The sequence below is a fragment of the Vitis vinifera genome, chromosome 15, assembly GCF_030704535.1.
Source record: "Vitis vinifera cultivar Pinot Noir 40024 chromosome 15, ASM3070453v1".
Lineage (NCBI taxonomy): Eukaryota > Viridiplantae > Streptophyta > Magnoliopsida > Vitales > Vitaceae > Vitis > Vitis vinifera.
In genome coordinates, this window is record NC_081819.1 from 10,153,592 (window position 1) to 10,167,120 (window position 13,529).

Genomic DNA, 13,529 nt, shown 5'->3' on the forward strand with positions numbered 1-13,529 from the left:
GCCGGATAGCTCGAGTCTCATCTGCTTGATTACTGATGCTTGTAAGAGATCGGTCGAACTGCCTGGGTCAATTAGGATCCGTCTCACATCAAAGTCCTCCATCCCTAAGGATAGGATGAGGGCGTCACGATGTGGTTGTAATATTCGTGTGAGATCTATTGGGGGGAAAACGATTGTCCCGTCTATCGGGCGAACACTCCTGGTAGTTAAATTGGGCAGGATGGAATTGACGCGCTCATGCACCGACGCTGCTCGCAGCAACCTCTGCCTCTTTCATTTGGAGTTGTACTCCTCATCTAGTGGTCCTCTGTGGATGTAATTGATGACGGCCTTAGGGGCGGTTGGGGCCCTAAAGGTCCCAGAATCGCGGCTCCGGGAAGTATCTCTAACCCAAGCTTCTGAGAGGAGGTATTGCTTCAAATGTCCTGCTTTTATGAGCTTTTCTACCAAGTAATGGAGACTCTTGCATCGCTCCGTAGTATGACCATGCTCTTTGTGGTAAGCACACATCTTGCTATGATCTCTCTTGGCTGGGTCCGTTTTGATGGGTCTGGGCCACCTGAAGTCGGACAGGTCTTGTATCATAAAAAGGAGCTTCTCATATGACATAGTAAGGAGAGTAAGAGGCGGCAGCTCCGGGCGACTTTGCTCCCCCTGCCTTCGATCAGACGTCCTAGGCTGGTTCGAAGGTTTGGAACTTCTTTCCGCGTCGCTTCTGGATGTTTGTCCGATGACCAAAATTTGCTGGGTGGCTACACGCACATCATCTTCCAGCGTTGAGTATTTGCTTGCACGCCGGAACAAGTCATCCATCGTCGTGAGAAGCTTTTTAGCGAGTGCTTCAAAGAATGGGGTACTTGGGCATATGCTTTGTTTGAAGATTTGGAGGACAGCATCCATGCTATAGGCCTCTACTTGCAACACAACCTGACCAAATCGTTTCACGAATTCTCTCAAGGACTCATTCTCCTGCATTTTTATGTTTTGTAGGGTGCTGATGTTTTATTTATGCCGGGCGGAGCACCAGTATCGTCCCACAAAAGCTTCTGATAGGTCCCGGAAGTTATCAACAAAGTTCGAGGGGAGTCTGTGAAACCACGAAAGAGCTTGGCCTTGTAAGCTGGCGGGGAATACTTTGCACAACAACACATCATTCCCTATGTTGAGAGTCATGAGTTTTCGGTAATGCATGATATGGTCGAATGGATCACTAGACGTGTCATATGAAGAAAATTTTGGCACGAGGAATCCCCTTGGGGGATCCTAATGGATAATACGTGAGCTAAAAGGCATGGAGAGCATGTCATCCAGCCTCTTACTAATGGAACCTGGGGGTGGTTCATTTGATGAGTTCCTTCCAACTTGTCGTACCGCTTGGTGTGGGGGGTTATTCTGAACAGTGGGTGCGACTGGGGGGTCGGGATATGCTTCCTAGGTTGCGGCCACCGACGACCTCTCCTTACCAGGCTCATGCGGTCATAACCTCACGCGCATTGCGTCTTACAATTGGGGCCTTTTATCACGCTGTCTCTTTGATGAGAGACGGGTAGAGTCTGAGCTTTCATCTTGGGAAGCAGGATATGTGGGCATGGGTCGTTCCTGAGATCGCTCATTGCACATATCAGGGACGACCCCTACAGTTCCGGGATATACCGATTCTGGATCAAGCCTAGAGTTTACCCCCTAACCTCTTGGGCGTTGGTCACGAAGGGGCCCCGATGATGAAACCTGGATGCGTAACACCGCGTTTTCTTCTCTTAGTCTCGTCGTTTCCTGGAAGAGAGCTTGCATTTTTCGTTCGCTCTCCAACTGTCGCCTTTCCATGGTCTCGCGCCATTCGAAATAGCCTTCTTCTTCTCTAGCTGACGAACGACTCTTGGAAGGTGTGGACATCTTTGTCGTTGATTGAGCAACTTCCCACAGACAGCGCCAATGTTGGAGCCTCGCGTCACCCGGGGTCCTCACAGTAGCCAGATGGATGCTCCCTTTCAACTGAAGATGATTCCTGCCTCAATCAACTTGCAAAAGACGTCTTGACAAGTTGTCCGGACACACCCTCCGATGGTTTTGTTAGCCTTCTCTATGATAATCAATCTTCCCTTTTTATTAAGTAAGAAAGCTTACCTTCTCTGCTCACATGAAGGCTCTTTTATAGTGTCAGAAGCTCTGTCCCTTTTAATGGTGGGAAGACTTTTTGGCTTGTCATGATGGTGCTGAGTCATCATTGTCCTATAAGCGGCTGTCAGATATTGTGGAGGGGATGGCTTGCCGTCATTCCTGTCCTTTCGCTCTACAGGCGATGGAATGCGGGCTGTGACAGGTTGTCTGAGGTGACTCAGTATGGTCCCGTCGAAAGTGCTTCTGGTAGTGTAGGACAGGATGGCCCGCGTTTCACGGCCAAGGCTTTTGATTAAGTTGCTAACGCTAGGTCCGGACAACATATCCAGACAAGAGAGGGGGTCGTCCGGACCGTGGGTTTGAGAGTGTCATACGCCCCTTGAAGGGAATTCGGATAGGGAGTTGATGTGCCACGTGTCCCCTGGAGGGGTGCTGTGCGGGGTTGCCACGTGGGCTTTTAGGGGTGGTCCCTACATTGTCCAACTCACGTTAATGTATTAAATTAATAATCTCATTAAATATATAAGATAATAGTTTTTTCGAAATTCTTCAAAGTCCAATAAAATATAAATTAATAACTAATGAAATATGTGGAAAAAAAACAAAAGATTTCATAATACAAACTTTCTCAAAATATACATTGAAATTTATTTCTTTTCTTTGCACCTAAACTAACTCAATTTTATCTTTATTTTTTTGTAATATATATAACTAAATTAATAAATTATTGATTTATTGATAAATTAATAATTCCTTTTGATTCAAGAATAATATTTTATTTTATAGGGTTTTTCCTATAGCTAGGAGTGGCGCAAAGGAGATAGCAAATAATTATCCATCAATGAGTTACTGGCTTACTGCTACCTCCGGGTTATGTACGCCGCTTTAGTCAAGATCTTCATTGCAACCTATAACAAGCTAAGCTCTGAGTCAAGTCAATTGGTCCCCCATCGTAATTACCCAAATGAGATTGTATGGAATCACACTTTCATCTTTGAGTGAAAGAAGGAGCCTTCCTTGACCGATTCACTCCTTCAGCAAATGAATTGCATAGAAACGAGATAAATGTCTTTGATGCAAAGTAAGGTAAAAAAAATAGAGGTAGAGTTAGGTGGAGTTTGTTTTTTTTTTTTTTACTTTTTATTAAAAGTAATTTATTTTTAGAATTTAGGTAGTTTATTTTTTTCATAATTGACAAAATGGAACCGTATAGAAAACGGAGGTAAGTCAGGTCAAGTGGGCCCACTTGACCTACCACATTAAATTGTTTGGAAAGTGGAAATTGAAACTGAAATTGCCTAGAAAGTGATTTCCCATTTGCTCAGAAATTGCCTTGAAACTAGGAACTCAGTTGGATTTAAAAGCAACAAACCTGGCTGTTGCTTTCTGATTTTACACCAAAAACTTTCTCAATAACCCCATTTTTTAAAAAAAAATTTGATGGAAACATTATATATATATAGATATTAATTAATAAAAATAAAATTATAATTCAAATAATTTTTATTTCCTTACTTTATTTATTTACCCTTTTATCCCATAAGGGTGAAAAAAAAGAAAAAAATAAACTAAATTGCAAATAAAATGAGAATAGAAATTTAATAAAAATTTCTTACTTTTTATTGTTGAATATAGAAATTTACAAGTTGAAGATACAATTGATTGTTTTTCTCTTGATCTCTCTATTGATTGCTTTTTGATTGCTCGCTTGCTTGCTCTGTCAATTTACAACAAAAATATTTACAAAGTTTTCAAATGTTCAGTTAACAATAAATGTAAAGAAGGTAAGATTTGACTTTTCTTCTTCTTTACCATCCATCTAGTGGCTTCTTCCTTATCTCTTTCTTCTTTTTTATCACATGCAGTATACGTGGCTTTATTGATTATGGACTTCTATTGTTGTATTAAATTCTTGTAGTTGAAGACATATTTCGTGCTTCAATGTTGTCATTGCTAACATCAACGTTCCATTGCATTTTGTAGATTAAAATAACTTTTGTCGTTAAGGTTTTCCCAAAATGATGCATCATCGCTGAGGTAAGAAGATGGTTCGAGTAACTCTACATCGAGTTTGATTATAAAATCTTGTTCTTCAGAAGTAATGAAAGGTTTCGGAACAATAATTTGTTCTAAAGGTTTGTTTCTCTATATAGACATGGTTTTTGTTTCTACAATGAGATGAAATAATTTATTTCAGGTTGGTTTAAGATCATAAATTTGAAAGGCTCTAAAGTGAGTAAAAAATTCTGAAAATTCATTCGAATGAGTCATTTCCCATTCTGGTTCTTGTTGAGGGATGAGTGATTCTTTATTGTGTTTTATATAAACATGGTGATAGGTTAGCACTATTGATCAATTAGTTTGAAATAAAGGTGGAATGGTTTCAAAAGAAATGTTGATTTGTTTTTTTGTTTTTAAAATTAGTTGTTTAGCTAAATTAACTGTATTTAATTTTTAAGAATAAAATTTAGAAAAAGTATAAATCTAAAATAATCCTATAAAATTAGGATTGGATAGATAAATTCTAAACATAAAACATCATTGCATGAAATATTATACATAAAATGTGAAATACATATCATGAATTTTATTTTATATTTATAATATTAAAAATAAAATAGAATTAACAAAAATAAGTTAAAATTATTTTATTAATATATATTAACAAATAAAAGATAAAAATTATAATATATATATATATATATATATAGAAAAGTTAAAATGAAAAAAGAGAGACAATTGTCTCTCCCTTTGTCACACAATGGAGAGACCTTGTCAATCGGGATTGAAGTTACACTTTTAAAAATTACTAGTAGAAAGCACGCGCGAGGCACATGAAGATGTACGTAGGTATATGATCGTGAATGTGCAGATAAATGGAATGAAAGATATAATGTTTGAAAAGGTAGGTCAAGTGGGCCCACCTGACCTACCACATTAAATTGTTTGGATGGTGGAAAAATGGAACTATTTAGTGCACCATTTTTCTTTTTATTTTCTTTTTGAAAAGATAGAAAGCAATACGTTTGTTTTCAAACTAAAATTGCCTGGAAAGTGATTTCCCATTTGCCCGGAAATTGCCTTGAAACTGGGAACCTAGCTGGATTTAAAAGCAACAAACCTGGTTGTCAGTTGATCAGCAACAACTGTGAAAACAATTAATGGCTGAAAGTATTGTCACCGTTTTTCTAGAGAAGTTAACTGACCTGCTTTCCAAGGAAGCATTTCTACTCAGCAGAGTGGAAGAGCAGGTGAAGCTGTTGAGTAGCGAGCTCGAATGGATGCGCCTTTTTCTCAAAGACGCGGATGCGAAGCGCAGATATGATCCAAGAATCAAGCTCTGGGTGAGTCAGATCAGGGACGTAACCTATGACGCCGAAGATGTCATCGACAGGTTCATGTTCGAGATGAATCACCAACAGCAAGGAAGTCTCAAATGCCTCCAGTTCCTTAAGTTACGATTTGTTCACAAGCTCGAGTCTCGAATCAGAGAGATCAATATCAAGATTGAGAAGATCATGGCTAACAAATCAAGGTACGGTGTCGAAACCTTACCAGCTGCAAGCTCGTCCAACGAAGCTGTGCCACATAAAGAGAAGAGGGCTCCGATTGTTGAAGTCAACGTGGTGGGAATTCAAGAGGATGCAAAAAGCGTTAAGCAAAATCTGCTTAATGGAGAGATGCGGAGAGCTGTGGTGTCCATCGTGGGCATGGGTGGCTTGGGAAAGACTACCCTGGCTAAGAAAGTCTATAATGATAATGATGTCCGGCAATGCTTTGATTGTCATGCTTGGATTTATGTCTCTCAAGAGTATACAATCAGGGAGCTTTTGCTAGGCGTTGCTGTTTGTGTTAGGATTCTCTCCGAAGAGGAAAGGAGTAAAATGGACGAGAGCGAGTTGGGGGATAGGCTTCGTGATTACCTGACTACCAAGAAGTACTTGATAGTTTTGGACGATATGTGGAGAAATGAAGCTTGGGATAGGCTGGGCTTGTATTTTCCTGACTCGGTGAATGGCAGCAGGGTGTTGATCACCTCACGCAATAAAGAGATTGGTTTTTATGCTGATCCACAAGCCATTCCCCATGAACTTTCTTTTCTGACTGAAGAAGAGAGCTGGGAGCTCTTTCTCAAGAAAATTTTTCTGGCTGGGAGTGCAAATGCTGTTTGCCCCAGAGAATTGGAAGAGTTGGGAAAGAAAATTGTAGCAAATTGTGGGGGTTTGCCCCTTGCAATTGTGGTCTTGGGAGGCCTTCTATCAAGAAAAGAAAAGACACCGCTCTCCTGGCAAAAAGTACTGGACAGCCTGACTTGGCACCTAAATCAAGGTCCAGACTCATGTTTGGGGGTCCTTGCTTTAAGCTACAATGATATGCCGTATTACTTGAAGTCCTGTTTCCTTTACTGTGGTCTTTTCCCAGAAGACTCAGAAATCTGGACAGATAAGTTGATCCGCTTGTGGGTTGCAGAAGGGTTTATACAAAGAAGAGGAGTAGAAATAGCGGAAGACGTCGCGGAAGATCACTTACAGGAATTGGTACATAGAAGCATGATTCAAGTGGCTGCCAGGAGTTTCGATGGAAGAGTGATGTCCTGTCGCATGCACGATCTGCTTCGAGACCTTGCCATTTCTGAGGCCAAAGATACAAAATTTTTCGAGGGATATGAAAGCATTGATTCTACATCCCCTGTGAGTGTTCGTCGACTAACCATTCATCAAGGTAAGAAGACTAATTCTAAACACTTGCATACTTCACGTAGTCTCCGATCTTTCATTTGTTTTTCTGTATGCTTCCAAAAAAACAGTTTGAGATCTTTACACAGGCGTGTCAAATTGCTCACTGTACTGGACCTAGAAGGCATGACTATCAATACCATCCCAGAAGGCATAGGAGAACTTATCCACCTTAAGTACCTGTGCTTAAGGAGAACCCGCATAAAAAGGCTTCCATCGTCCATAGGTCGTCTTACAAATCTACAAACCCTAGACTTTCGAAGCACTTTAATTGAAATAATTCCTTCTACCATTTGGAAATTGCACCATTTGAGACATCTATACTGTCGTGGAGTGGTTTCAAGCCAGTCAGTGATAGATAAGTTCAGGAATGGCCCTTTGAGTGTTGGTCACCTAACAAACCTCCAATCGTTATGTTTAAGAGCAGGCAGTTGGTGCTGTGGTGAAGGCTTGGGAAAATTAATTGAGCTTAGAGAACTGACAATTGTATGGACCGAAATCGCACAAACAAAGAACCAGGGATTTTCCGAGTCAGTAAAAAAGCTAACTGCTCTTCAATCCTTGCGTTTGTATACTTTAGGAGAGGAAATGTTAACCATGCCGCACCTTATGCCTTTCTCAGACCACACCTACCTTTACCATCTAAGTTTAAATGGAAGGCTCGAAAGGTTCCCTGATGAAATTGAATTCTACCCTCCAAACCTCATCTCCTTGGAATTGCGATATCGGAATGCAGAGCAAAACCCAATGGTGACCCTAGAGAAGCTGCCAAACTTGAGATTTCTCAGATTATCCCTTTGTTCCTCTATGTTAAAGAAGATGGTCTGTACTTCTGGAGGATTCCAGCAACTCGAAACCCTTAGGCTCTGGGGTTTGAAAGAATTAGAAGAATTGATTGCGGAGGAAGGGGCAATGCCTGATCTGAAGGATTTAGTAATTGATGCTTGCCCTAAAATGAAAAGGCTTTCCCATGGATTGCTGCAACGAAAAAATTTGCAGCACCTAAAGTTGTATGATTTGTCTCCTGAGTTAATGGATGAGCTTTCTCGGATAGAAGGAGATCTGGAGAAGATCTGCCTCGCCACCTCAATACACGGGTGGAGGCGTACGGCATCTTGAAGGCTGGCTCAGGAGAAGTTTCATAAAGCGCTACCAGGAAATGCTTGGACTGTATTGAAGAGCATTTCCAATGCAACAAATCTTTCTCTACTTGTCTAAGCTCGTCTTTTTCCTTGTTTTTTCTGCTTTTGTGAAACATACGTGTTTGCGTAAGATGCTTCCACGTTTTCAAATAAAGTGATCAGTCAGTTTATAATTGAACCTCACTGGAGTTTTAATAAGAGAAAACCAACAGAATACATGCAAGAGTAGAAGCCCGTACCCTTCTAAAAGGTTGGGAAGTGTTTTTGAAATCAGTTTTTAAGAATAATTTTTTGATGTTTTGATAAACAAAATTATGTTTGAAAATTAAATTCTAAAAAATAATTTTTATTCTTAAAAACAAAAAAAAAACATGTTTGATTGAGTTAATAAAAATAACTTTTAACAACAAATAAAACAAAAAAACTTGTTTGGAAGTTGTTATTGTTGAATTTTTTTTTTAAGTTGGGTATTTTCTTTAATTAATTTGATGTTATAAATCTATAAATAATTTTTACATTTACATTTCATTAAAAATAAAAAATGTTCTATTTTGAATTTTTTTTTTTGCATCAGTTTTAATTTTTTTAAACAAAATATTACTTTATAATATGTTTGATTTCAATAATTAGTAAATTATCCAATTAAAATATCATAAATTGGTAAATATCAATGATTGGATTTTATGAAGATAAAATTTATGATATCAAACAATAATGCATTATACTTGGAAACTTATGATCTATTTTTTCTATTTTGAATATAATTAATAATATAAAAATTAGCTAATAATGATATATTTATGATAATTTTTTAAATATTTATAATTTTATTTAAAATTAAATTTTATATTTTATATTAAATTATTATATAAAAGATAAAAAATTCTTAAAGTAAATCAAATTAATTTATTTATAAAAATTTATTAATCTTTATACTATATATATATATAACATATTGGGACGAAAACCAAGATCAATTACCTTTTCATTTCTTTCCCTCCTCTATATCTCCTTGTTCTCTATTCGGTTCTTTGTCTCCTCTTGTTCCTCTTTCAACATCCAAACTTTTATTCAGGTAAACTATTTTTCTCTTCTAAAATCAAAACATTATTCATTAAGGCCAAAATTCAGACATGTGGTTGTTGCAGAGATTCTTGGTAAGGTTTCAGGTTTTATTTTTTTATTTTTTAATTATTCTTTTTTATTTTTTGCATTCTTAGTCTTTTTTGTGTTCTTGTTTATGTTTTGTTTGGTTTTTGGAAAATCCTAGAATTTATGGAGGTTTTGGCTTTGAAATATGATAAAATCCTGAAATAAAATATATATATATATATATATATATATATATATATATATATATATATATATATATATTGAAATGGAAATGACCAAAAAAAAAAATCCGGATAATGTTGAATTTTTGTGAGACCGATTTTCCCATTTTCATCCCTAATTTTTTTTTTTTTTCAATTTTCCCTCATAGTGCAAAGAATTTTGCCTTAGTGCAAAGAAGAGGCGAGAATGCACAAAGAACACACTAGAACACTCATTGAAAACATGAAAATCATTCTAATTTTTTTTTATTTTTTTGTTCTTAGAACAGTGGCAAAAACACAAAGAATACCAATTTTTTTTTTTTTGTTATCTAAAATCTAAGCTTTAGAAAATAGGAAGAACACTTGAGAACAGAAAACATTCTCTTATCAAACTTTTTTTTTTTTTTTGTGATTTTTTGTTCTCAAAAACAAAAAACAAATTTTGAAAACACTAACCGCACATGCCCAAACATTAAAAGCATTGCAAGATAAATAGTTCAAACTCAAATCAACTCTGAAAATTTAAACAATGACAATTCGTAGCATGCAACTTAAAAATGAAGAACAAAAATTTATGTAAGTGAATGGATTCAATCTTGTAATTTAATTTAATTTAATTTTTTAATATTCAAACAATAGGAACAATTTAGAATAACTTAATGATAACTTATAGATAAAAGATTGGAAGGTGAATGGTTAGATAAGATAATTAAACTTGGAAGCATAATGATTTTGATCTAATATTAATAATTATAAGAAATAATAAGGGAAGTTATGGTATGAAAGAGTTTACTTATAGGATAATTGTTGGATTTGTTAAAAAATGGAAATTTAATATTATTTTTGCAAGCAAACTGGTTAATGGATTTTTACTTATTTATAAATTTATAAATATAAAAATTGAGGACAGAATAATGACCATTATGGTGGAAAACAAACAAATTAAAGAAATAAAAAAGACATGTGTAGACCCCTCTTTCTAGAGCCGGGGGACCTTTAGTTTTTTTTTTATGACATTGGAAGGGGGCCTCCTCATCACCAGCAGCTGGCAGCACCCTAGGCAAGTGGGGGGACCCCTTTCGGCATGAAAGCAGCTACGAGAGATGGGATGTGCAGCAAGTCAAGATGGCAGGGGCCATGTTGGTGATTGGAGGGCCATGCTGCTGATGCGAGGAACAGTAGGGCAAGTAGTGGCTTGCCAAGGAAGATAGGAACAGGGGAGGAGATAAGAAAAGGAGGAAAAAGGATAGCTGGAGGAAGGTAAGTCGGTTGGTTTTGGGTCGGCATTGGAGGAGGATTGAAGGATTTTATAGCTAAACAGAGCCTTACTGGAAGGAGGTTCTTTGAGGTATGAATGTAAATAATTTATTGCTTGATCTAGCTTCTTATTACTCCTCTATGTTTCCTACTTATGTCTAAGAGTTTGTTGGTTTACTTGGGGTGGATAATGAAGGCCACATGTTGATTGTTGATACATAATCCTGAACTCATGTTTGATGTTGTTAATCTTAATATGCTTTGCTTCCACTGTGAAGTACTCCACAATCCTGCCCATGTTTATTTTTTATGTGTTTATTCTCACCTAATCGGAAGGCTCACTTATGATTCATGAAGTGAAGCCTCATTTGGAGATATTTTCATCTGTTGTCTTCCATGCTCTGTTTCTATGATCTCTTCCTCGTTGTGGCTATTCTTTATTCTTGGATTGCGCTCTATGTATGAACTGTGAGAGAAGAGATAGTGAAGAGGCGGAAAGATAAGTCACCTTTAGGGTAATGTTCTGCTAGATCCAAGTATAAGAAGAAGCTCAATGCAATAGTGCCTGAAAGGAAGACTACTTGGAGCTGATTATCATAGCACTCTCGCCATGGCACCTTTGTCTTTCATCACCACCTCCCTAACCATGACCACCTTTACTGCCCATCAAACCAGCCCATTACCCTTCCCATTAATTCCATGCACGCATCCTATACCCAACAAACCCCATGAATCCGCCACCACCTTTTCTCTCTCTACGTTCTCTATCAAACCCACATATCCTTACATCCACCTCATATCCATCTTTCATGCCTCCATGCGTATCACCTTTTTTTTTAACACCACTATACCTCCCCACATTTTCACCATGCATAGCCACCTTTCGAATACCCATTTATCTCACTAACCCGCTCTGTTTCATGCCCTCCATCCTCACACTTTCACCTTCCATGCTCATGCATTATCATACCCACAGTTCATCATCACCACTCCCACCCGTGTCATCCTTGCTCCCGTATACCCATTTCCCATGCCATGCATGCCACCACCTTTCCTCTCTCTTTTTTCTCTTTCTCTTTCCCTTCCTCTTTCTCCTCCTCTCCATGCATCTCTTCTCTAGCGCCGCCGGCACAGCAAGATCGACGCCAATCCGAAGCGGCATGCGGTGGTTCCTGCCCTCGCCATCTCAACTACCTCCGCTCTCATAGTCCTCGTCGCCTCCGACGCCTTCATCGGCGACGCGTCGTTCAGCGACCAGCTCCGGTCATCATGGGCGGTTGCGCCCGCCACCGCAGCGGCAACGTTTGCATGGATGTTGCTAGATAGCCGCCACCCCTTCCTCCTCCATTACGTCGCTGCTGGTGGAGATGACGATGCCCAGGTGGATAGGAAGGTTGTGTTGGTGATGGACTTGGGCTTGCCCATAGTGTTGGTTTTGGGCTTGAGTGGGAGCCCAGCCCAAGCAAGCTGATGGAAGTCAATGTCTTCTCAAATAAATGGGTTGAGGTGATTTTTGCTAGTGGACATGGGCTTTGGTGAAGCCTAAGTCCAAGCTTGATGGTAGATTGGCCCATACACGTTTTAAGATCAGCCCATACACTTTTTAAAATTAAAATCAGCCCATACACTTTTTAAAATTGGCTCTTATTATTATTATAATTATTATTTTAATTCCTATTATTATTATTATTATTATTATTATTATTAAGGGATTATTATTATTATTATTATTATTATTATTATTATTATTACTATTACTATTATTGTTGTGGTTATTACTATTACTATTATTGTTATTACTATTATTATTATTATTATTGTTGTTGTTGTTGTTGTTGTTATTATTTATTATTATTATTATTGTTATTGTTGTTATTATTTATTATTATTATTACTATTATCGTTATTATTATTATCATTATCATTGTTATTAACATTAATTCAAACTTTCAAAATCTCATTATTATTATTATTATTAATTCAAACTTTTAAAATCTTATTATTATTATTATTATTATTATTATTATTATTATTAACTATTATCATTATTATTATTATTAACTCAAACTTTCAAAATCTCATCATTATCATTATTATTAATTCAAACTTCCAACATTTATTTATTGTTATTATTATCATCATTAATCTAAACTTTCAAAATCTATTTATTATTATTATTATTATCATTAATCCAAACTCTCAAAATATTAGTATTATTATTAACTCAACTTTCAAAATCTTATTATTATTATCATTAATCCAAACTCTCAAAATCTCATCATTATTATTATTATTAACTTAACTTTCGAAATCTTATTATTATTATTATTATTATTATTATTATTATTATTATTATTATTATTATTAATTCGAACTTTCAAAACCTTATTGCTATCATTATTACAAATTCCACTTTCAAAAGTCTATGGTCCCGCAGTTCAATTTCTTAAAGTCCGTTTCTCATTTTCTTTAACAAATTTCAATTTAATCACCGGAGCTCTAATCTTTTAAATTTAATTCCAAATACTCCAATTTTCAAATAAGCTCTAATAATCCAGTTTTCACTTCGAATAGTTTTTAATCACATTTCAGTTCCTAGATAATCTTCTGATCTTCTTGATTTTACATAAGCAATAGTGATTCCTTCATAATTCTAAAACACGGGATTTGTGAGATTAGCTCATGAACAATAAATCGGGCTTTGTTGGGAGCCTTATGTTTGACCCCTTTTTGACTGGCAATTATCGTGCTTATGGTATTTTGCTTGAGCTTCATTTTGCACTCCAATATGTATGAGTTATGTTTTGTATTCATTAATTGTGCACTAATCCCATTTCTTGATAGCGCATTGTGGCTTGTGGCCGAGGTACGCATCCACTCCCTTTCTAGTCCATCTATATTGCGTGTTTTGATTCTCAGATTGTGCATGATTTGGGTGAATATCCATTGACTTTCTCGTT

The 13,529-nt window shown here is 36.8% G+C and overlaps 2 protein-coding genes across 2 annotated transcripts; one reads left to right on the plus strand and one right to left on the minus strand.

Annotated features, from left to right (window-relative positions):
* Positions 1-273: 273 nt before the first annotated feature.
* Positions 274-975, minus strand: LOC100855102 (uncharacterized). Its single transcript, XM_010662976.1, has one exon. It carries the CDS (start codon positions 973-975, stop codon positions 274-276), a length of 702 nt encoding a protein of 233 aa, XP_010661278.1.
* A 4,304-nt stretch (positions 976-5,279) lies between these two features.
* Positions 5,280-7,973, plus strand: LOC100267466 (disease resistance protein RPH8A). Its single transcript, XM_059743019.1, has 2 exons — positions 5,280-6,840; positions 7,435-7,973. The coding sequence occupies exons 1-2, from the start codon at positions 5,280-5,282 to the stop codon at positions 7,971-7,973; spliced, it is 2,100 nt and encodes a 699-aa protein (XP_059599002.1).
* Positions 7,974-13,529: the final 5,556 nt, after the last annotated feature.